This window comes from Scomber japonicus, chromosome 7, assembly GCF_027409825.1.
Source record: "Scomber japonicus isolate fScoJap1 chromosome 7, fScoJap1.pri, whole genome shotgun sequence".
NCBI classification, from domain to species: Eukaryota; Metazoa; Chordata; class Actinopteri; order Scombriformes; family Scombridae; genus Scomber; species Scomber japonicus.
In genome coordinates, this window is record NC_070584.1 from 19,706,732 (window position 1) to 19,729,268 (window position 22,537).

A 22,537-nucleotide genomic window follows, 5' to 3' on the forward strand; every position below is an offset into this window, starting at 1 on the left:
TAAGGACAATATTTTGGGAGTTTTGCAATGTTGGTTGGACAAGACATCACCTTGGGCAATCATTTCAGGAATATTTTAATTTTTATGTATGAGTAAAAAGGTTAATTGAAGAAATAATTGACAGATTATAACAATAATTGTTCATTTCAGTCTTAAACAGCAGGTTTGTTATCATGTCAGTTAACTCGTTGGGTTGCCCTAGGAGTTGAGGCTCCAACATGGATGTAATAAGACATGGATACCAGACCAAAAATGGCTCCCATTAAGTCCTTTAAGACTTGGCACATACACCAAAACAAGCTTCTGGGTTTGCTTCTACATCGTGCAGCCCACTGAATATGTGCAGTAGTGTTTCCCCTGCTGGCCTTGTCCGGAAGTTCCCGCTCAGTCCATAGACTTTACATTATAGTGACAGCACAGATTTTTAAATTGCTTTCTCAGCTCAAGCAAGATTTTACAAATATAAAACCTCCATGAATCAAAAGTTCATAATAGAAAGAATCATAATTTAACTTGATTGCAGTTCGAGGTGTCCTGTCAGCAGATTTACAGACTTCTCTTTTACAATGGTAATCTAAGGCGAAATGCTTTTTTGCTGCAATACTGCAAGTAGCCACTGGGAACATCGGCTGCAAGGCTGAGCAGCATCGCCCTATCCAGCACTTATAATACATCCATGGACTCCAACCCTGAGCATAATGTCCTTGTTTTGAGTCCGGCCAAGGACCTTTGTTGTATGGAGCTCACCATCTCTCTCTCAGCTCACTTCCTGTCATTTCACTACTGTTGACTTGATAATAAAGGTATTAACATTGCTTTTAAAAGTTAGCTCATGCAACATATGTTCTAGAAACTCAATTCACTTGAAAAAAAAACATTATCTGTCACAGTGACAATGAGTTTACTTTTGTCCTTTCCTGAAATACAATTTAGTTATAACAGTATAAAGATGGGTAGGCATGAAAAACCATCTGCTTCTTTGACTGACACTGAATATGTAGCCTTTTTCCCTGTGATACAGCCTTAGTAGGTTAAGCAAACACCTTTTTGCTCAAAGGAAAAGTGAACGTGATGTGTGAATGTCAGACAGCCTCTTTTTTATTCTCTGTTATCAGTAAGGAACTCTACTCTCTCCCTTGGCAGCTTGAAACGTGTTCTACAACCACTTGTCGTCAACAAACAGTATCAAACCTTTAATTGTGTGAATAGTCTGGTTGCACATGTGTCTGATATCCAGGAAGGTCTGGGAGATTGCACGATGCAAGAACACGATTACTTTTACAAAGTTTGGACACAAGAGAGGCTGCAGGAGAATGTAGGTCAGGGAGAAATATTCAACTAAAAATGCAAGGAGCAGCTGTAAAATGCAGACAAATGACCTGTTCCTCTCTTTATGTTCGTGTGATAGGAGCACTGGCTTACTGTGTCACTAATTACATTAAGCTGGGCACATGCTGATGATGTCATGATGCCCTCACAGTAACTAAGGTTAGCCTCTGTGAGGCTGCAGCTGTTGTAGACAGGGCATCAAACCGTATGAGGAAGAGAAACTAAAAGTGTGATCGCTTTTGCGCTCTGTTGCTATTCTAACTCACACACATCATTTCCACATGACAAGCCACAAATACAGCAACAAACTGAATTTAGTGTGTCTGTACATCTCTTGAAAGCACATCAATTCATAATGAGCCGCTGTGAAGTCTTTAATACGACCAACCACTGGCTAAAACACATTAACCTTCTGCCTCTGGCTCTCATTTTATTATTTTTATTTTTAATTTCCAGTGAATACCTCAGCATGGTCGATGGGATTGTGTCAGCTGGTGAACACACAGTCTGTCCAGAATCTGATAAGAATCATCATATCCACCTCATCTGGGCATCCTGTTTTCTCCCTCCTCATGTCTTATTCGGTCCTGTATGTGTGGAGCGTTGGTGCTGGTGGTGTTCGTGAGAATACGCCTAGCTGTGGAGGAGCATCTCTGCATGCTGTAGGGCTCCAGGGTGCAGCCCTGGCAGACAGACGCACAGTGCTAATGGCTTAATGCATCAATATCTGTGTGTTCGAGTTGTTACTGTTGTATCAGTCTGGACCACATGAATGGCAACTGGAACTGTGTGTACTTTGCATAGGTCTACGTGTGTGTGAAAAGGAACCGACTTTGACAGATCTCCCATGTGAGAAGTGTCACTGCTGCTAAGTCACATCCCTCACTGACCACAGACCACATGAGAAGCTGACATGCTGACATGAGAAGTGATTGGGAGTGTTTCTTTGTAACTTCATTGTATCAGTTATTGAGGGTAATTTACTAGCATTTAAAAGAAGAAACTATCTAATTTTTCATCAGAATATATGAATGGATATTTCAGATAAGTTGAACTGCACCAGGGAATTATACCCAATTATTTTTTTCAAACTAGACACATAACACTACTTATTAATGGGGGAAACATATACCTGCTGGTTATAATGTTTGATTTCCGACATGTGATACATTATGTTTTTTAAGTACTTGTTTTAACTCTTAAGATTCTCTGTAGCTTACAATCAAATGAGTACAGACGTCATAGCAAATACAAAACAATCAGTGCCTTATTAAAGGAGCTCTGGTGCTTCTGCTACCTTGTCATTAAGAGCCATGTGATGTTCTAACTGCTTGTGGTGACGTCCTCCTGTGTGGCCTTCTTTCCCCTGAGGCCAGCTAGAATGAATAAGCCTTCAGTACCTTAACTAAATAACTTCCACTACAGCCTGTTTCCTAAAAGCAATTTGGTGAAAAGGACATAAGCATCCGTCCAAGACTACTGAATGAGATATATATTTAAAAACAACATAGATAATGATCATACTTATAACCTACAGCTGTAAAATGTAGTCTCTGTCAGTGACTTTTCTAAGCAGTGCAAATCTGACCTCAATATGAGACTCACAAGGTAAATCCCCATTCACATTAAAGAGCACTGAAATAAAAGACGGCCTATTTGTTTTCCAACACAAATCTACATATGTATGAACTATGACACACTCATCACTTTCTTTTTTTATTGATAATGAGGTTCTTGTGAGGTTCACATAACAAACCACATTTTTATCCTTTAAAAAATAACATATTTATACTTAAAACATCTTACTTTACATCTTAATACATAAAGGTATTGTTTCTTTTGCACAGCAAAGATATGACATTTATGTTTCAGACAACATACCAACAGACATTATGTACATGGTAGTCAACATAATACTTGAATGAATTCCACAACAGTGCAAAAATAAAATAATTGAAATAGACTGTCACATAAGCCCCTGACAGGAACATTAACAGGTGCCGAATTAGACACACTGAACCACTTCAGAAAAAAAACGAAACGTGCTCTAAAAACAGAATGTTTCTTTTTTTTTATCATGAGGGACCTTTTTCAACAGAAAAATGCCATTTCCACGAGAGAAAAAAAGGTAGGTAAACAAGCTCGAGGCTACAACAAATCCTCTTAAATAAAAGAGATGGAATTAGTGCTGTGCGTGTTAAGGCGCACTGGGATTTTGTCGGTTCAACCAGCCATCTCTCAAATGGGCATGCACTTGTTTTCCATGTTTTAATGGGTGTACACAATCCTAAAATACCATTCTGTAGCTAACTTGTGCTGGTTATTGTCCCAGATAATTTGAGAATCTTTTTTGAATCCTTTGTATTAGTGGAGGCACAAATTAGAAAAACACTCTCCAGCACAAGGTTGACGACAGAGGAAATGTTTCTTGTGGAGACATCAGCTCAACAAAACAATGAGTCAGAGACGCACAGAAATGCCTAATTATTCAGGCAATTTCCTGCACCTTTAACTCTTCAAACCCATTAGTGAGCAGAGGGGGCTCCTGGTTGCTCTCTATGGAAGATTCACTCCCTGTGCTCTCTCCAGAAAGAAGTCTGGTGACTCTGAGGTCAGCTTTCAGTGTCTGCACGTCGTTTCCTATGCTCATCTCCCCCAAGTCATTAATAATCTGAGTCAACTCCTGTTTACCGTTTGTAACACAATCATCGTCCGTGTCCAGAATGTCTTCACATTCAAAGTGCATCGCCTTCTCCTCCTCCTCCTCCCCGACCAAGTCCTCCGTGATGGAGCCCAGCTTGGGCGCGCTCCGGCTGCGCTCCACCGGGGGTTTGTAGTAACACTGTCCGTTCAGAAGCTTCCGTAGAGGAACCAACGGAATGGTTTGTTCCCCTATGAGCTGCTGCTGCTGGTGCCTGGCATCGTCTCTCCGTTTGAGCCTTTTGAACTCGGCCAGGGCTGTAGCTGAGGTCTGGTACAGCAACAGTGCCATAGCCTTCGCCTTTTCCGGCTTGGACACCAGCACTGCATGGCAGCGCAGCATCACGGCCTTGTGCTTCATCTCGTGCCTGTAAATCCAAGCAAAAATCTTGGGTAGCCTTGGGTCCGCGACGCAGTATGTTATCCGGTGCAGCAAGTACAAGTGTCCCGGTCGCCTGGCCTTATCGTCCACATGTACCATCCGGATCCCCTGCGAGCTGACGGTCAGCCTCATCTTGGTGCCATTCTTGCCCATTTCGCTCTTGCCCCAGATCTTGCTCACCGCCACGTCCGTGCAGCCATCCCCTTTCGACTGGATGGTAGTGGCATTCCCCAGGTAGAGCACCGTGTAAGTAGGGTCCTCGCTGGTGATCTTCACCTTTTTCCTCTTTGACTTGAACATGCTGCCCACCCTGTTGAGTGCGCTCTCGGGGCAGGACTTGGCGAAGGAGGTGAGCGCAGAATAGTTGAGACTCACCGCATAGCCCTTCTGTTTGGACTGCTTATCTTCCTCAATCAGGTCGAACTTATTCTTCTTCCAAGGCAGCATTTTATTGCTGTTTCCAGTCAACAGCAACAAATTCTACTGAGAGAGAGAGAAAGGAGGGGGAAAACCGTTTTATTACTACTAAATCCTACAAGTGTTTACTGTCAGGTCATATATGAGCTACTCTATGAATAGTGAAAACACCGTACTTCATCTGTGCGTCCCGTAAAGTGCTCTTGTCCATTGTGGTGCATCACGTCCTGAATGTTCGTAGTGCAGATTACAGTCTGCTGTAGTGGGACGAGCCTCATGGTTTATATATCAGGAAAAAACCATTTCAGTGTGACTGTAGGGGGGGACTGAACCAAGTGAAAGTAATCATGTTTACGTTTGGGTTGACCGTGTTCATTGATACAAAACTCCCACGTTTGCTTCCTGTTTCTAAATGACTGAAGCATCGTTTTAAACAAATGTCCTTATCTTGTAATGAATCAAATAACTACAGACACAAATTGAATTATTAATGCAACAAGTAGCCTACACTGTGACATTTAATAATGCCATTCCTTACAAAAGGAATAACACAAAAGCTTTTTGATATTCTATATTCTACAATATAGACATTATTTTAAAATCTTACCATGAAAAAAACTATTCTATGGGATGCTACAGCCGAGTTGTCAACGAGATGAAGATATTATGTTTATTTTCATTAGGCTATAAAATCACTGATGGGCCCAAACAAATAAAATGTCTACATTCAAATGTTCATGGTTTTTCTTAAGCATAATTATTCTATAGTCTTATTCTCACCACAAACCAAAATCACGTTTTCAAGTCTTGTTATGTGTTCACATTGTTTTTGCCACAGTCCTGATAGATAAGATAGATTCGACATAAATAGCTGATATGTTTAACAATGTAGCACATTGACATTCACTTCAAAAGTGCAGTACAAATTAAATGCATTATGTATGATTATTATTATTGTCGTTGTTGTTGTTGTTGTTATTAGTAGTAGGCTAGTAGTAGTAGTTGTTGTAGTAGTAGCATAGTAGCTTACTTATAGGCTATGGTGTTCGCACTTAAACGCAACATTAACAATAACAACATAGGTCTGTAAAAATAGGCATGTGGTCAAAATTAAATGTGTTTGTCTTTCGTGAAATTGATAGTACAGACTACATAATAATCGCCAGACTGTCATTTGATCATATTGATGATGAATGTGGGATGAGGGCAGCAGGGTAACTCTCATGTGGCTTTATGCTGCCATCTTTTGGTTTGCATCAGAAGTGCATTTTATGATCGTTGAAGAAGATTTACTTGTTACTTTGCGCAATACTAGGCTTTAATTTATTATGTAAAATACATTTGCAATATGTTAATGACTAGTGTATTATATGTAGCCTACATTATGCATGACTATAAAATGTGCCACGCATACGGAACTAATGTTGGTGTAATTCCATTTTCCTTAGGGCACATTTGACAGCTGGACAAATAAGTGGACTGTTCCATAGCTTAAGATGTTTATAACAAATGAGTTATCTCCTCAAGACTTTCAATGATGAAATATTTGTTTATTTTTGTACATGGGGTAAATATTTAAATGAAAACACGTTCATAGCGACCGAAGTGTAATTGTCGGAAAGACGTCACTAAATTGGTTTGTTCCACTTCCGCTTCTTACGACAACATCGCAGTGCCATGGACGCGTAGTGCACATGGGTTACAGTTGTTGCTGACATTTCGAGTGTTTCCAACTTTCAGTTTAATATTTCTACGGTGTTTTTTGTGTGTGAAGACAGTATGGGTAAGAAGAAGACAAGCGGAGGAGGCGGACTGGGCAGAGCTCTGATAAAGGAGAGACTCCAGGCTGGCCGAGGCAACAAGAGGGGCGACTCTTGGGTATGACATAGCAACAGCTAATCACGTCCTACACGCTGAATATCTCGATAAAATATGCCATTTTATCAAGTCTGATTTGTTTCGGCAGTGTTTGGGATAGAAAGCGACTCCTAAACTACATGTAGGATTTAGCTGTTATTTGTGCATAACTTTACTGCCAGTTGTTGCTCACCAAAGTCCAATTTTAAAAACATGTTATTATTTGCTTTTCTGCTTACGTAATATAAGAAAGTACATTCATTAATACCTGGTCGTAATAAATAGATTCCTGTTGTTGACATACGATCTATATTGTAGTGTTTTTTTGTAACGGGCTTCCTACTGTACTGTTATCCACGCGTGTTTAATGCAAGGCAGTTATAGTTGCTCAAAAGCAATGTGATTGAAACATATCACAATTACAGTGTATAGTCATCATTAGGGTGGGGAAAGTTACCTTGGAAATGTAATAGGTTACAGATTACTAGTCACTCTATTTAAAATGTGATAAGTAATGGAACTATTTCAATTACTTAATTAAAGTAATGTAACTTATTACATTTTATATCTTTTCTAATCTTATAATGAATGTTTTCAGCTGTTAGGGTAAGTATACCCATTAAGCCCACCAAAATCTAAGTTCAGGTGTTTTTCATGGATACTGACATGATGTATAAGAGAGAGATCATTTCTAATAAAGCAATATTTAGCTCTCATTTGAAAATGTTTTCATTAGTTCATGAAGATTTGGGAAGATATTTTATGGAAAACAGTCTGGCATGGACCTAATTGGTACTGTGACACAATTTAAGCCCGTGTGTGTTCCAAATAAGCCCATATCGTAATTTATTTACAAAATATAAAAATAAAATTATATCGTTTTCAAAGAATTAAATATAGCAATATATTCAGTAACATGTTAAATATTAAAAATGAAGAAAAAACCCACTCCTTAGCAAAATCATAAAGGTCTGACTTCAGATGTAACCCCTTTATAATAATTTTCATAAGTAACTGTAATTTAAATACACATTTTTTTCAGTAACTATAACAGATTATAGTTACATATATTTTGTAATTAAATTACATAATGCTGTTACATGTAACTAGTTACTCCCCAACACTGGTCATGATAGACACTGTGTCTTTTGGAGATCCACACTCTTTAGTAGTCACTGCCACTGTACACTAATCAGGTTTGGAATGAGTTTTGGCCTAATTTGACTTTTGATTCTCACTTTCAGCTCCATACCAGCGAGCTGAGTGATGGCTACGACTGGGGACGGCTGAATCTGCAGTCAGTGACAGAACAGAGTTCAATGGATGACTTTCTGGCCACTGCCGAATTGGCAGGAACAGAGTTTGTAGCTGGTAGGTTATACCTCATTTAATTCTTGGGTTTTGCTTTTTCAGTTTACTTAAAGCGATGGTTCGGCATAATTTCGACCTAGCGTCATATGCACCATGAGGTCTATCTAAACACCACCTCAGCCGTTCATTTTCATTTGGTCGGAAAATAGTGGAGTTAGAGCCATCAGCCGAATGGCTTAGTACAGGCGCTAACGGGACTACCAGTGTATCTCGTAAATTACCCCAGTAATGCCTGGATTGTTATCAAACTTCTACAGTAGTACAAATAGGGTCTTTACTCATAAATTGATGCATTGGAAAGTTTGTAAGTACACCAGGAGTTTATTAAAATAACACTTACCTGATGGCTTTTACTCTGTGGCTACTGCTAAAGCTGTAAACATCGTCGAAATATCGCGCGATCACGCACAGATCTTTAGATGTGCTGTGCGTGTGTCTCGTGAGACCACACAGTATTTCAGTGATCGCATGATATTTCGAGGATGTTTACAGCTTTAGCAGTAGCTAGTTAAGTTAGAAGGTTGAGAATGGGGGTTTCAACTTTTAAGAGTATTTGAATACCTTTTTTGTTATTGTTTTATTGCAACTTCTTTCCTCTGTCCTCACTGGTGTTTGTTTCCTTTTCATAGAGAAACTCAACATCAAGTTTGTGCCAGCAGAATCTAGAGCAGGCTTATTAACATCTGAGGAGAAAATCAGGCTAAATAAGCTGCATGAAGATAACAAGCATTGCCTCAAAATTCCTCGACGGTAAGCTGAACTGATTTAGTCAATTAAATGACATGTATGTATATTTGGCATTTTTAATGTTGTTATTTCTCTGCTTGTTTTCAGCCCCCACTGGGATGGAAGCACTAGTCCAGAGGCCCTTCAGCAGGCAGAAAAAGACAGCTTCCTGGTGTGGAGACGAGATCTTGCTGAGTATGTAATATTCATATCCATATATAGTTTTTTGTAAACCCCTTTAGGATTATCTGTGCCAGTAATTTAATCACTAAGTATTACTTCTAAAGGCTAGAAGAACAACAGAAGTTACTTATCACACCATTTGAGAGGAATCTTGAGTTCTGGAGACAGCTGTGGAGAGTCATCGAGAGAAGGTAGAAACAAAAGCTTTCTTCTTCATTTATCATTTCATTTGTTCATACCTGTATTTAAGGAGGAAGGTGTTCTTCTTATATGATGCTTAAAGTAAAACTGTTTATTTTCTTGTAGTGACGTTGTCGTTCAAATTGTCGATGCAAGAAATCCTCTGCTGTTCAGATGTCCTGACCTGGTAAAAGCTTATGACTAGCAGAAATACTGAAATCAAAGTGAGCATCACCTCTACTCTGTTGATTAAATTTCTTCTTTCCCATTGTGTGCTGCAAGGAGTCATATGTCAGTGAAGTTTCGGAAAATAAGGTGAACATGCTGCTGATAAACAAAGCCGACCTGCTGACCAGAGAGCAGAGGCGAGCCTGGGCCAGACACTTTGAGAAAGAGGGGCTAAGAGCAGTTTTCTGGTCTGCGCTGGCTGAAAGCAACAGACTGGAGGCAGAGGAAAAGGTGAGAAGGTGGAGGTTTACTAACAAGCTGTACATGAAACTGAGCCGATAACTGTGTGAACTTGCATTATCTTACATCAGGGGTTTGGAGCTCAGAGAAATTTGTGTGCTCTTCAGCATCTTCAGACTTGCTGTTGCCTTTAACCCCAATATTAAAAGTGGTAAACTTCCCTTCCTACAGGGAATGGAAGTGGATGATCCAGAGTGTGGAGAGAGTGACCCAGAAGAGGAAGAGCAGCCAGACAATGAAGACTTGTCAGCCAATCGGGAGGAAGAGGGAGAAGAGAGTGATACAGAAGAAGAGCAGCAGGAAAAGATAATTGTAGATGAGGAGGAGTGGCACACCTGCTCAGAAGACGAGGGAGAAGAGGAATGGACTCTCGCTTCATCTAATGAATCAATCCACAACTCCAGTCGGCTGCTGCACAAGGATGAATTGCTGGCAATGTTTAAGTCTGTTCACAGCGGACCCAAGTGTAAAGAAGACCAACTGACAGTGGGGCTGGTGGGTAAAATGTATTACTTACTTTCTGTTTGTGTACAGTAGTCAAATATACATGTGTTGTAATCTTCTGCAAGCTTTATTCAGGAATGCTGCTGTGACAGAAAAAAGTTGCAACATGAACTAAACCATCATTTTTCATCATTTCACAACAGGTTGGGTATCCAAACGTGGGGAAGAGTTCCACCATCAACACTATTTTACGGAACAAGAAGGTGTCTGTTTCAGCCACTCCTGGACACACTAAACACTTTCAGGTACAGAATGGCTCTCCAAAACTCTCCCATGTGAATTCAAGTCATGTTTTCCATCAGCAGAAGGAAATATAAGATAAGATAAAAATGTTATTGATCCACAGTGGGGAAAATTCATTGCTACAGCAGCTCAAAAAGATAGATATGAGAAAAAAACAAATATATACAACAATAAAATTAAAAACTAAATAAAAGGACCTTAAAGTGCAATTATAATGTATGTGATTGATTTAGCCTTTTATGTTCATGTATCACAGACTTTGTATGTGGAGCCAGGGCTGTGCCTCTGCGACTGCCCCGGGCTGGTCATGCCCTCCTTTGTTTCTACCAAAGCTGAGATGATCTGCTCTGGGATCCTGCCCATTGACCAGATGAGAGATCACGTACCAGCAGCCTCTCTGATATCCTTTATATGACAATCAATAATTTTTCTTTTTGTTTCAGGAAAAACTTTATGGGAAATGTGGTCCTACTTGTAAACCAAGTTATAGGTCTTTGTCTGGGGGAACTGATGAACACCTAAACTTATGACCTAGTCTGACAGTGGTCTTATTTATTTTACATTAATCATGCCAAATATCCAAAATGAATTTGAAGTATATAAATTGCAGTTTTTACCCAGAATTTCACATTTTTACACCATAAAGCTCAGTGTTACCAGGCAATCAAAGTTAAGCCCTTAACAGATTTATTAAGTATGTCAAACAATCCCTCGGGACGTATTGGAAGGCACCTACGGCATCAACATCATCCGACCACGAGAGGATGAAGACCCCGACAGAACCCCCACCTCTGAGGAGCTGCTGATGGCTTACGGATGTGGGACTACCAGACATTTATAGAGTTTTCTATTAAAACAAAAAAAGAAAATCGTAAAATAAATTAAAAAGAATTATTTGCAAGTGTGCAACTTTCCTTGGCTTTTATTTAGTATTCGGCTTCTTCTTGTTCCTCTGTGTGTGTAAAGCACTGTGCTTTTAGATACAAGCTGTTAAAGTTTATCATCCTGCGTTTTCCTGTCTTTCAGACATGAGAGGCTTTATGACGGCACACGGCCAGCCTGATCAGCCCAGATCTTGCCGGTACATCCTGAAGGATTATGTCAATGTAAGTTACACATCCTTATCAGATTCGGGGAAAAATTACAGTTGTTTTGATTTCTTTTGGTTACTTTTGTATAGTTGGAAGGTAATATTGGATTTAATTTGAGTAACAACAGGCTGCTAAAAGTCAGTTTACAAATACTCCTCCATGATTTAGACCCCAAGCAGGACAACTGAATGGAAATTACTGCCATCTAGTGGTTGTTGCATTAACTGCAGCATGGCATTGCATTACAACTTAAAAACTGTGTCTCTGCTGTACATTTAAGACTGTGTTCTATACAAAACTGCAGGAACATAGAGACGGAATAAAAAGAGGGAGCAGTGGTAGTGACGACTAGGGTTGCCAACTTTCTCACCTCCAAATGAGGGACACTTTGTTCTGGGTGTGGGCAGGTACCAGTGCAGGCCCCAGAGTGCATGCATGCATCCAGCAGGTGGCCCACAGTAATTAAAAGTGTCATTAGCCATACCATAAACCTACTGATGTCACAGTTTAGTAACACAAAACCCATATTATTCTTGCTTAGATGTGTGGTTTACAGTAACATATGCCACAGACACTGGAAAGCTTTAGGCCTAAACCAAACTAACTCTTAGTAATACATGGGAGGTCCATATAATTTTATATATTTTATAAATAGAAACATTTTATTATATCTTTTGCATGTAGGGTGCAGAAATGTTTGTTATCCATCTTGCAGTAAATGACAGAACTAAATGATTTACTTGTTTGACAAATACTACATACATTTCTCTGGTGGTGGGCTATATGTGGGGGTTTTATAAATAGGTTTTATATATATATAAAGCAAAAGAAGACTCACCATGTAGGGCTTCTTCTTCCATGGATATTTCTTGCTACTCTTGACTGATTCCAACAGTTTTTATCCTTCTGTGCAGCCAGGTAGAGGTCCTAACCCTAACCCTTCCCATGGCCTGTTGTATCTGCATAGTCTTTTTTTTTTTTGAGAGAGAGAGAGATTCAGGTCCGTTCATTTTGACAGTGGCACACTCGCGTCAACGCTCACGCTGACTCGCAAAGTTAGCCAGCGAATCAAACAGCCGCCCCGCCCCCCAACAACAACTGTGTCTCCTAGAAACTTTACGTGAGTTTTGGCACGTTAAATGTACACTGACCAACTATTGGCTAGCAACGCTGCCTGTGACTGAAATTCAATACCTCATGGGTCTAATTTTCATCTATGTGGTTCCTCAACAGGATTGTACAGTAGCGACTTGTAGTTCCAAGTTTAAGATTATTTTTTCTGGTTCCAGGGTAGGCTATCTGAAGGTTTTTCCAAAACACTGCAAATTAGATTTTTTGGGAGGCAGTTGTTGCTATAAATTCAGTTGTTACCCCACATGCATCTGGAATAGATGTTCCTCTCTCTAACACACACTGCCTAACAATGTTGACTCCTCACAGGGCAAGCTTCTGTACTGCCATCCTCCACCACATATAGATGCCAAAGACTTCCAGCCACAGCACAGCAAGTTCCAGCCAAAGGACTCGGACAACTGTGACCTCTCCTTGTCAACAAACAAACAGAAAATCAAGAGAATCGAAAATGTGGTTGACAAGAACTTCTTCCATCAGGTACAATACATCTTACTGTCTTGTTACTAGCAATGAAAATGCTTGAAAAGTATGTCTTAACATTGAAGCTTGTTTTCCTATTTCTAAAAAAACGGTTTATTTGAGAAATTGAATGCTTGAGTTTTGATGGGATCTCTGTCTTTAGGCGAATGTGCGAGCGCTCTCCAGGGGGGTTCAATCTGTCATGGGCTACAAACCAGACAGTGGACCAGTCAGCCTAGAAAAAGCTGGATCAGAGATGGTGGTGGGCAAGCCTTGGAAAAAACATGGCAACAGGAACAAGAAGGAGAAAGTACGCCGGCTTACCAAGCATCTGGATGCCTGAAGATGGCCGGAAATCTAAGCACTTTCAATTACAGATCATTTCAACTGGAATGGAAAAACCCTTAAGTATGGTTCACATGTGATTCCAAAGGTATTAATGCTGAGCAATATCAGTAGGTAGATGTAGGCCCCTTAATCCTGTGAGTAAAGAAAGGTCATGTTGTCTTGAAATTAACCAGTGAAGTGAATAATCTGTAATGGACTGTTGTGGTTTTAAAAATGGTTTGATCATATTGGTGCAATGCATTCCATCAACTGGATCACCAGTTGTACATCAGATCTCACAGGACTGCTCGGAAATTAACTCCACATTCAGAGGGTGAGAATTTTATAAGACGCTGAAAAAGAGGTTTTCAATTATTACAGTTTGCTGAAGTTTTCAAGAGGCATAATTGAAAGTCTTCATTAAACAGATTGCTGTTTCTTGGATACACCTTCACTCAGTTATGATTCATGTGATTATCATTGGCTATTGAATAAAAGTTAAAACTCATTATGTGTCACTTGTTTATTGCATTTCCATCAGGAAAATAATGATTAATCTTCAAGGTACAATGTGGGAAATATAGTTTGCTTAAAAGCTATGATTACTGTGAGTCTGAGTAGCAATCAAGGTTTTTGATATTAAAGGATAGGTTTACAATAGTTCAAGATTGTCTTACAACCGTTCAGATGTCCAAATAAACATTGAAACAGTCCTCCTGTTCATCCTATAACACAGAATGGAATGAAAGATGTGAAGTGCTGGAATGTGTATTTTTCATGTTTTACACTTCATTAACCAAAGCTGATATATTTATGTAAAAATTCCCCAAATGCAATTACATGCAATACACTAGTGTCCCAAGACTCCTTCTATTTTACAGATTTTACAAATGTTGCTTTATTAACTGTTGTTTCAACGTCTCCGTTTTTGAGAATTCAACACTCAGACATCGTTCTGGAGTTGAGGTCGTTATTTTATTCATTCAGAGATACAAACAATTCCCAGGTTGCCCGACATTCACAACTGAGAGGCTGTCAACAGCAACTCGTGTGAAAGATAGGAACATTTCCCCTCATCCTGCAGAGGATTCAACACTGGTCCTTGCAGCTGAACTCAGGATGCATGCCAATGATTATCAACAACTATTTGACTACACAGGTGTATCACCAACTATTGTACAGGCAAAGTTTTACTTATTTTTTTTAAAGAAATTACGTATTCTGTGCCACAAATTTGCCAGATAATCTCCCACAATTTATTCCAGCAATGCAACATTAATCACAGGTGAGCCCCTCCCTTGCAGTCACCTCTGCCTCAGTGCTCAGGTACCTTTAATGCGCAGGTTTGCTCTTCGGCTGCACGGCTTTTGGCAGGCACGGCACGGCATGGCTTGCTTCGCTTTTTAGCAACTCGGAATGTGAATTTATTTGCAATTAACATGAGGGTACGCACACTGAAGTTGGAGGGCCAGACAAGAGAAAATCCCAACCTGCCGCCCACCAGTTTACTTGCTTTTTGCATCGATTCAGTCACCACCTGTTTTTCACACGACGCAGGCAAACTTTGCGTCCCCATCGGTCTCTGTTCCTTATCTGCTCTGTGTTTACTGCTCTCATGTCTTCTGTAAGTAGTTTTTTTTAAGAAGCATTTTCTCCAGCAACTCTTTCTGGTATTAAACCTGGTATCACTGTTTCAAGGCTCGTGTATCAGAGGTGCAGGTTTCGGAGAAGACATCCGGGAGAGACCATGACATCTCTCTACTGTTTCTTGGGTAACCTGTGTGCTACCACTGGAGCAGTTATGTCCAAGCAGCCGCATGTTCTGGTAAGGTAGTAGTTTATATATCATGGTTTTTTTCATCATTTGCATTCAGTACAATAACGCATTTCTGCTTCCTCTCCTCTAGATTTTAATGGGTCCTTTTGCTGCTGCTATGGATGCTGTAAATTTTATTTCTGGCTGCTTCCCAGTGTGTCTGTGCTGGAACTCGAAGACAGGTACGTCTAGAGCAATGCCATTAAAAAGAGTAATGTAAAATGTATAATCTCCTGGACAGTTACACTGTGGATATGGTACAAATACAACATGTAGCATATGCACCTAGGCTTAATAGTAGTAGCCAAACCGTTTAGGCAAAACAGTAAGCTCTACAGATAACCAAACAAATGAACTGGGGATGTCACAACTAACTGTTTGGTACTCCATCTGATGGTTGTCTATGTTTGGTACTCTCCCACAGAGAGGAGGCTGAAGATCATAAGAAGGAGGAGGAGACAGCATCTCCTTGCAGTGTGTGTGCTGATGGTTGTAGCAGGAGGGTTCCTGAAGTTCAGAGTCAGCCACGACCCAGCAGACAATCCCCTCAGTGGTAGAAGACTGCTGCACATCTCCCTGCACGTAAGGAGATGACAGCAAGTTACAGACAAAGCTACACAGCACCTACAACACAACACACATACACTAACTAAACTGTAACATAGTGCACTGAAACACGACAGATAACAGATAACTGCACTTTGAATGCAGTTTGCATAAATGCTTGTTTTCATAGTGATTAGATACTCTGTCAATACATATGGTTTGTTTAACTGTGAGTCCATGGACTTATGCTACACTGCTGTTTTTTATTTCTAATGTGTCATTGTATGCCTCTAAATACACCATTTTAAAACATATTTTACAGCATCAATATCTGCAAATGTGGATGGATATTCATGTGCTTAAATCCAGCATTATTTGGCAAAATGTCCTGTTTGTTGTATCTACACAAACTAACTTTATAACACCTGATATCTGTCCTTTTTAACAGGACAACACTGAAATCCTAGGTTACATTCTTGGCCTGCTGTCCTTTGTCATCATGTGTACCTCCAAGTTTCCTGCCCTCTACAGGGCTGTAAGTGATCAGATACAGTACAGGTGACTCGATGTCACTTAAAATCGTGCTCTTATTGCTTTCCCAAAAATGTTCCTCGTGGGAAATCTTTTTAGGAAATAGCATTTGCTTTTCCCCTGCAGCACAGAGGACGGATGCTGACAAGGGCCAAAGTGTTCTCTGGAGTGCTGTGCTCACTAGCTGGTGTCCTCTATGCTGCTGCTATACTCCTCTACGACACTCAGCTTGCGTTTCTTCTGACAGTTATGCCGTGGCTGCTGTCAGCAATATGCTGTGTCACCCTAGACCTTCTGGTATCCTTTTATTGTGTGGTCAGTGAGCATCTTACTGACATTATTAGATTCAGCGGTTTAGTTTTCAAACACCATAGTAAAACTCTTGCCACAAACTGTAGATGGTCCCTTTGAGCATGTGTACCTGTATATTGTGTTATAGACACAAACTGCTTTTTCCTGAGAGAAAAAAACCTTCTTTCATAGAAGAAGGAGCAATGGCAGCATTAGCCACCATGGCTGAACAGTGAAGGAAAGAGTGCCACTTACATAAATCCAAAGATCACCAACACAAAATACAAAAAAAGCATCAAGCACAAAGTAAATCAAGGGTATAATTAGGTTAAAGTGATCTCTTGAAATCTTTGAATGTATATGAGTTGACCATCTTTTTAGACCAACTGTGATGTACTGACCGTTGACCCAGATTTGTCAGATTCTAGTCATCTATTGGTGCAAGAGGGGAACCAGGCAGCAACCTATAATATTTTCTCCAGACACAGAGAGCCTCTTAGGTGACACCACTGAGGAGAAAGCTGTCATTTCACTAGCACAAACAAAGGTAATTCTTCATACTTGATGTTTAAGGTCTTATTTGTTTATTTGTTTGTTTTCCTTAACTCTAGAAATTGTACATTGTTACATCTGTTGCACAAACCACAGATTATCACTGTCATTTCTTAGTGAGACCTTGATGTAGTGAGACCTACTGAATTAAGAAAGAACTAACTGACTGCTTTATGTTTAACAGGGATATTTAGAAATAAATGGTAGGCACTAGGCATTGATCTCTAAGATTTGACTCATGTTCATAAAACGAAAGCCGCAGTCTCTTTCTGTTTTCATTTTTTAATCTCATGGTTGATGTGTGAGTTTGAACATTTCTTACTAGTCACCCTTTTTCTTCCAAGACAAAAAACTCCCCAGTGACTGAGATGGGCCGTTATATGGATGTCAGTATTCAACCTGCAAGAAAAGTAAGCATAGTTGTTGCAGACAACTTTTAATAATGGCAGTGAAAACTGGACATTTTCTCTTCCTGAGTCAGCACTTTCTCTTGCAGTTTAATATCTAAAGTGGAGACCATCATGTTCTTGTTGGCAGATATGCCTGAACGAGGTGACAGTGTCCAAGGAGGAGGTGAATGGGCAGCCTCTGAACAGGACAGTACGACTAATCAGAGTGGACAGTTTCTGCTCTTCAGATACCTCTTATGACTCTTCGCTAGTCAGTTCTGATCTAGAGGTGGGTGGGACCAATTAAATATTTTGTTAATGAAATGTGATGACATTTTCTTTCACAATGGAGTTGAGTAAGTTAACTGATCAGAGGAGATATCCAAAACTGATGTTTCATACAAAGGAAGATGCATTTGCAAAAAAGTAGTGAGCAAACAAATTAAGTCATCTGTTGTTATCCAGAGCCCATTCAACCCATCTCAACTTAAATAAAGCGACTTTAACTATCTACCTCCAGATTTTTTGTTTCTATTCTAAAATGTTCCGAAAATGTCCAGAACATTTTTTGTTTTAGGACTAGATTTTTCTTTTCATAATTGATATTACTGAAAAGAGGTGAAAAGGCTGTAAAAAGGTTTGGACAATGTCCTTTATCCCACAATCTAAAATTGTGTTAAGTAAGGCTATGGAGTGTTCGTCATACAGTGAGCCACTAGGTGGTGATAGCATGTAGACATAATGCTATGGATGAATGTGACTGTTTTTCACTGTGATTAACTTGAGTTGTGTCACCTTGGGTGAGCTGCTGTGATTACATTCAATTTGAGTTTATTGCCTTTCATGTTGGTTTATGTAGCCGGTTTTCCTCTCTACAACATTGCACTGAAGTTCATCAAGAGGTAAAACTTGAGAGCTATAATATGTTGTCTGCTGAATCTTTGACAGGGTGTTTTTACTATTTGGCTTTGTTTTTCTGAGTGTAATAAACTGCAGTAAAATTGGATGCCTTGCAGTCTGACAGAGTTGGATTCTGTCCCTTCTTGATGATAGTACAAGTTTGGAGACCGCCACTTGAAATTGTGGCTGTGTTACAAAAGTATGCCTCCAAACTTCTGTTTCAGTGCCACTAAAATTTCTTGTCTGAATCACCACTCCTAGTTTAAGAGCTGAAACAGAAATGTTCCTCTTCTGGTGTTTAATCAGAACCCACCAAGGGTATCTCCAGACCAATGTACTGGAATGTTAGTGTTATAACTCAACTCAGAAGAACTTGTAAGAAGAAGTAACAGTGAGGACAGTGTGCTGCTGCAAACCAAGCTTCGTGCTTTCCACATGTGACTTTGGGGGAAGTAAAGTTAGACGGTCGTCAGAGGTTCTTGTGAGAAGACAACGGTCAGCAAGTTCTTTGGGGATTGATGAGTCGAAATCTACAGAGGACTGTGTGTGTGAGCATGTGATTCTGTGGGTAAAAGTTTATGGTTTGTAAGAAGCAAGAGTTTGTGTTTTAACTGCTGATTATAGGCTAAGTAAAGTGTAATGTGGCTTTATTCTGCAGTTGCACCCAGCATTATATTTTGGCTAAATTGCTAAACTAGTCTTGTATTTAAATGATGGTCCACATGTGTATAATTTCTCCTCTTGGGTTTCTGGGGAGAATGACATTTCAAGCTTATTCCTTCTCTTTGGCCATGATGCTCACAGCCTCAAGAGAAACTCCCTTACTGTGCTACTGTAGTACGCCTAGTTATGGAGGATGTCATTTAATTGGAAACAAAGGCAAATAGTGTGAGAGCAAACAATTGCAGTTTAATACTGTTTACCAAACAGGAAAGAGCAACGGATGTAAATGCCCGTACCGCAGTTAACAGTAGAAAAGAAAGAACGCTTTGAGAGCTTCTTCAATATGTACTTTGTGTAAATTATGTTTGTGGTAAGGCTTATAGCTTTATTTGGCTGTGGGACAATTCTTCCTCTGCACCTTCATCTAACTTGAACACTCAACGGTTGGTGGTGGTCTGGTAGGCACTCGCCACAGGATCTTCAAAATATTATGTTACTCATCTTTTTTGACCATTAATCCTGAGCAAATCTCAAACCTCACAACATTTTGAGTGTGCTGCCTGCCTAAACTGAGCAGCCAGCAGCTTGGATTGTCTATTGTACTGTTTGTTGCTCCTTTCTGCTGAGTGCTAGTTCCTAACTGAGGTGAAGGTGAGGGTGGGGTGGTGGGGTATACTGAGGGTGGAATTGTTTGAGATTTACTTTGTGGCTCAATTGTTCTGCTGTAAAGGATCTTTGATTAAAGACCAACACTGGGCTGGGCCTGTCTGCTTAGGAAGTAGTGCAAAAAATGTCTGCCTTGTCTATAGGGGGCCGCAAGCTACCCTCTGCTATTTTTGGAGATGTTTATAGCGTCCTGTGTGATGCCTGCTGGCCTGGGGTTTAACTCTGAGCTTGAGGCATTTAGCTGTTGTTCAAATACAGCATGAGTCATCGGAGCGGTGAAATAAACCTTAATACCAGCACCTCAAACATTACAAACAAACCTATGTTAAATTAGAAAAGGGTTTGTCTCCTTTTTGTTCCTTTTTGTTCCAAAAGTGATTAAGACAAGTGCTACATGATGATGATGATGATAATAATAATGTCCTCTTCACAGAAGTGATTTTTGAAACACCCTTTAAAAACAATTGTTTGAATAAAAACACTAACTTCTTGAACTAATTACTTTACCATTGTGAGAGACATGCACCTAGCTCCTACTGCCTATGAGTAGATAATTAGTTTAATAAGTTTGCTCTGTTTGCCCTTTCTGTTTTTGATTCTCTATATGATATCCTGACTTGTCCTTATTTTCTAGTGGGATTTTGAAGAGGGAAATGTACAGTGGAGCAAACTAAATGCAGAGCAGCAGGAGGGACATGAGTTTCCCCTGGAAGAGTGGCCAAGAATCCCCAAACCCTTTAACATCTGCACCTGTGCTGTTTCTGGACTCCCACAGAACTCTGTAACCAGAAAAGAAGAGGGTGAGAGTGGCTCCGCTGCAAACCCAAATGACAAGGAAATGTCAATTAAATGACGTGATACATTAATTTGAATGGTAATAAAAACTGTAAACATTGACCTGTTGTCTGACGTGTTTTATTGCAATGTTTTACAGTTTAGCTAGTGTATGTGTGTTGTGTTTGTAGTTGCACTGTGTAGCTTTGTGTCAATACTCTGTCCTGACTGCTTTCATCAAGCCCTCTGAGAACTGAGATCTAGGAAGGTTTACAAAACACCTCCCCTAATAAAACAATATTGCTCCCCTGCTGCCTTGCAAGGTTATTGGGTCATATCCTGTATTTTGCCATCCGACCTGTGTTATCAGGGCAGGACTGGGAAAGTGGGCCGGTGGCGCAGATAAGCACCAAACTAGACGGCTGGGGCTCCTCTGTCCTCTCCATCATCTCTCAAACCTCTGTCCCTCCACCCGCTCCAGGGCTTTAGACTATCATGCCAGAGCAACAGACCAGCAAATTTTTAACGAAAGAGACTTCCTGAGGTCTGATAGTGGAACAATACACAGATTAGAGTAAAGTTATGAAGCACATTTTACTCCTCCCTGTTACATTTCCTCAAGTGACATCTCTGAGACAAATGACTGGGAAACAAGTAATGAAGTGTAGCAGAGCAATTGCTGATACCAGCAGTTGTAATTAATGTAACTTAACGCCTTGTTCAACCTGTAATCCTAGTTTGATAGCTTGTGTGGGAAAATGATTCAACATTCAACCATTTATCATTTGTGAGCTAAATTCTATTGTGATGTAACCTTATCATTTTATTGTTCCACCGAGTTCTGCTATCCATATTGATGTTTTTGAACAAGCTGTGATTAAAAACGTAACAATGGTTTATGACAATTTATGTCCTCCTATTTAGCAAGCATTTAATATATTTTTTGTAACAGACTATAATGTAGTTAGAAGCATATATAAGGAAATTATTTGGTGTTAAACTTTGGTATTAAACTTAACTTAACTTAAACTAAACATTTCCCAAAAAGCATAACTTCATTGTACCATGTTGTCATTATCTGTCATTGTTCAGCATATTTTGACAAATATAGTTTCATGTATTGTGTAACACTGGGCTAGACCTCACTATTTTGAACATCAGGATGATTATTTCATGTGTGGTTTTGCTTATCTTGACACACAGTGATATAGGAAAATATCCGTATTAATACTGTAATATTTCAGTCATATAATTTAGTCAGTGCTTAATATATCTTTATTTATGTCATTTTATCAACTTTGCTTTCTTTGGGGTGTGAGTAATGAATCCACAATGAAAAGCCTAATGCATTCCTTCCTGCTTCTTAAACCAATCTGTAGTGAGATAGATAGATAGACTTTTATTGTCATTGTACAGACACCTGAACAACGAAATTAAAAAGCTGTAGCTAAAGGTGCTTTCAGACATAAAAAACATATAAATTGCTCCACATAATAAAAAAAGAATGAGAGCTTTGTTCTGCACAAGCTGAGATGAACTTGTGTGCATCTTAGTAAAGAAATTTGGTAATTTTGGTATTTCATCTTTATTTTCTATGACATACAATAAAGCCAAAAAAAAAAACCAAACTCATGAATTTGTTCTCAATTGGTGTATGCTGGTATCATGATGAATGCTGAGCTAGCACTGTTCTGTCTCTGGGCCTCAACCCTGTCCCTTGTGAGACTGGGCCAAAAGAAAACAAACTGCATGTCCCTCATAAAAAGGTGGAATTCTGTTTGCAGAAGTGAAGAGGAGCACGGATTAGGACATCTGAAGCAGCAGTGGTACATGGGCCTTTCTGTTTTTCTTGGCCCGTACGTCAGTGATCGCTCCACTGCAGAGGACATAAAATGCTGGATTATTTGAGCATGACATTTTGTTCACCTTGCAAATTGTCCAAAAAGGGAGGAGGGAGAGGTGGATTTGTTCAGGAGTAACACAAAATCCTGAATTCTTGCCAGTAAATGGGCAAGGAATAAATCAGAAACTGAATGTT

General features: G+C 39.7%; 3 protein-coding genes across 3 annotated transcripts; 2 read left to right on the forward strand and 1 right to left on the reverse strand.

The window, feature by feature from the left end:
• Positions 1–3,065: 3,065 nt before the first annotated feature.
• On the reverse strand, positions 3,066–5,066 carry fam43a (family with sequence similarity 43 member A). The gene is made up of 2 exons (XM_053322253.1): positions 5,005–5,066; positions 3,066–4,894 (listed from the first exon to the last, which is right to left on the reverse strand). The coding sequence occupies exon 2, from the start codon at positions 4,856–4,858 to the stop codon at positions 3,818–3,820; it is 1,041 nt and encodes a 346-aa protein (XP_053178228.1). The 5' UTR covers positions 4,859–4,894; positions 5,005–5,066; the 3' UTR covers positions 3,066–3,817.
• A 1,430-nt stretch (positions 5,067–6,496) lies between these two features.
• lsg1 (large 60S subunit nuclear export GTPase 1) lies at positions 6,497–13,877 on the forward strand. The gene is made up of 14 exons (XM_053321899.1): positions 6,497–6,706; positions 7,930–8,056; positions 8,686–8,806; positions 8,891–8,977; positions 9,070–9,156; positions 9,272–9,332; positions 9,428–9,604; positions 9,785–10,108; positions 10,261–10,362; positions 10,617–10,760; positions 11,055–11,178; positions 11,387–11,466; positions 12,892–13,062; positions 13,208–13,877. The coding sequence occupies exons 1-14, from the start codon at positions 6,608–6,610 to the stop codon at positions 13,385–13,387; spliced, it is 1,884 nt and encodes a 627-aa protein (XP_053177874.1). The 5' UTR covers positions 6,497–6,607; the 3' UTR covers positions 13,388–13,877.
• A 933-nt stretch (positions 13,878–14,810) lies between these two features.
• Positions 14,811–20,578, forward strand: tmem44 (transmembrane protein 44). The gene is made up of 10 exons (XM_053322980.1): positions 14,811–14,995; positions 15,070–15,196; positions 15,279–15,369; positions 15,612–15,769; positions 16,182–16,268; positions 16,391–16,561; positions 16,977–17,102; positions 17,452–17,517; positions 17,645–17,785; positions 20,360–20,578. The coding sequence occupies exons 1-10, from the start codon at positions 14,811–14,813 to the stop codon at positions 20,576–20,578; spliced, it is 1,371 nt and encodes a 456-aa protein (XP_053178955.1).
• Positions 20,579–22,537: the final 1,959 nt, after the last annotated feature.

Excerpts from the sequence above, each read along its gene's own strand:
- lsg1 (XM_053321899.1), top strand. The coding sequence starts at position 6,608 with ATGGGTAAGAAGAAGACAAGCGGAGGAGGCGGACTGGGCAGAGCTCTG. Across the intron at positions 9,333-9,427 it reads TGTTCAGATGTCCTGACCTG|GAGTCATATGTCAGTGAAGT; the intron begins GTAAAAGCTTAT and ends GTGTGCTGCAAG. Across the intron at positions 11,467-12,891 it reads TCCTGAAGGATTATGTCAAT|GGCAAGCTTCTGTACTGCCA; the intron begins GTAAGTTACACA and ends GACTCCTCACAG.
- fam43a (XM_053322253.1), bottom strand. The coding sequence starts at position 4,858 with ATGCTGCCTTGGAAGAAGAATAAGTTCGACCTGATTGAGGAAGATAAG.
- tmem44 (XM_053322980.1), top strand. The coding sequence starts at position 14,811 with ATGAGGGTACGCACACTGAAGTTGGAGGGCCAGACAAGAGAAAATCCC. Across the intron at positions 14,996-15,069 it reads TTACTGCTCTCATGTCTTCT|GCTCGTGTATCAGAGGTGCA; the intron begins GTAAGTAGTTTT and ends CACTGTTTCAAG. Across the intron at positions 17,103-17,451 it reads TTTCACTAGCACAAACAAAG|ACAAAAAACTCCCCAGTGAC; the intron begins GTAATTCTTCAT and ends TTTTCTTCCAAG.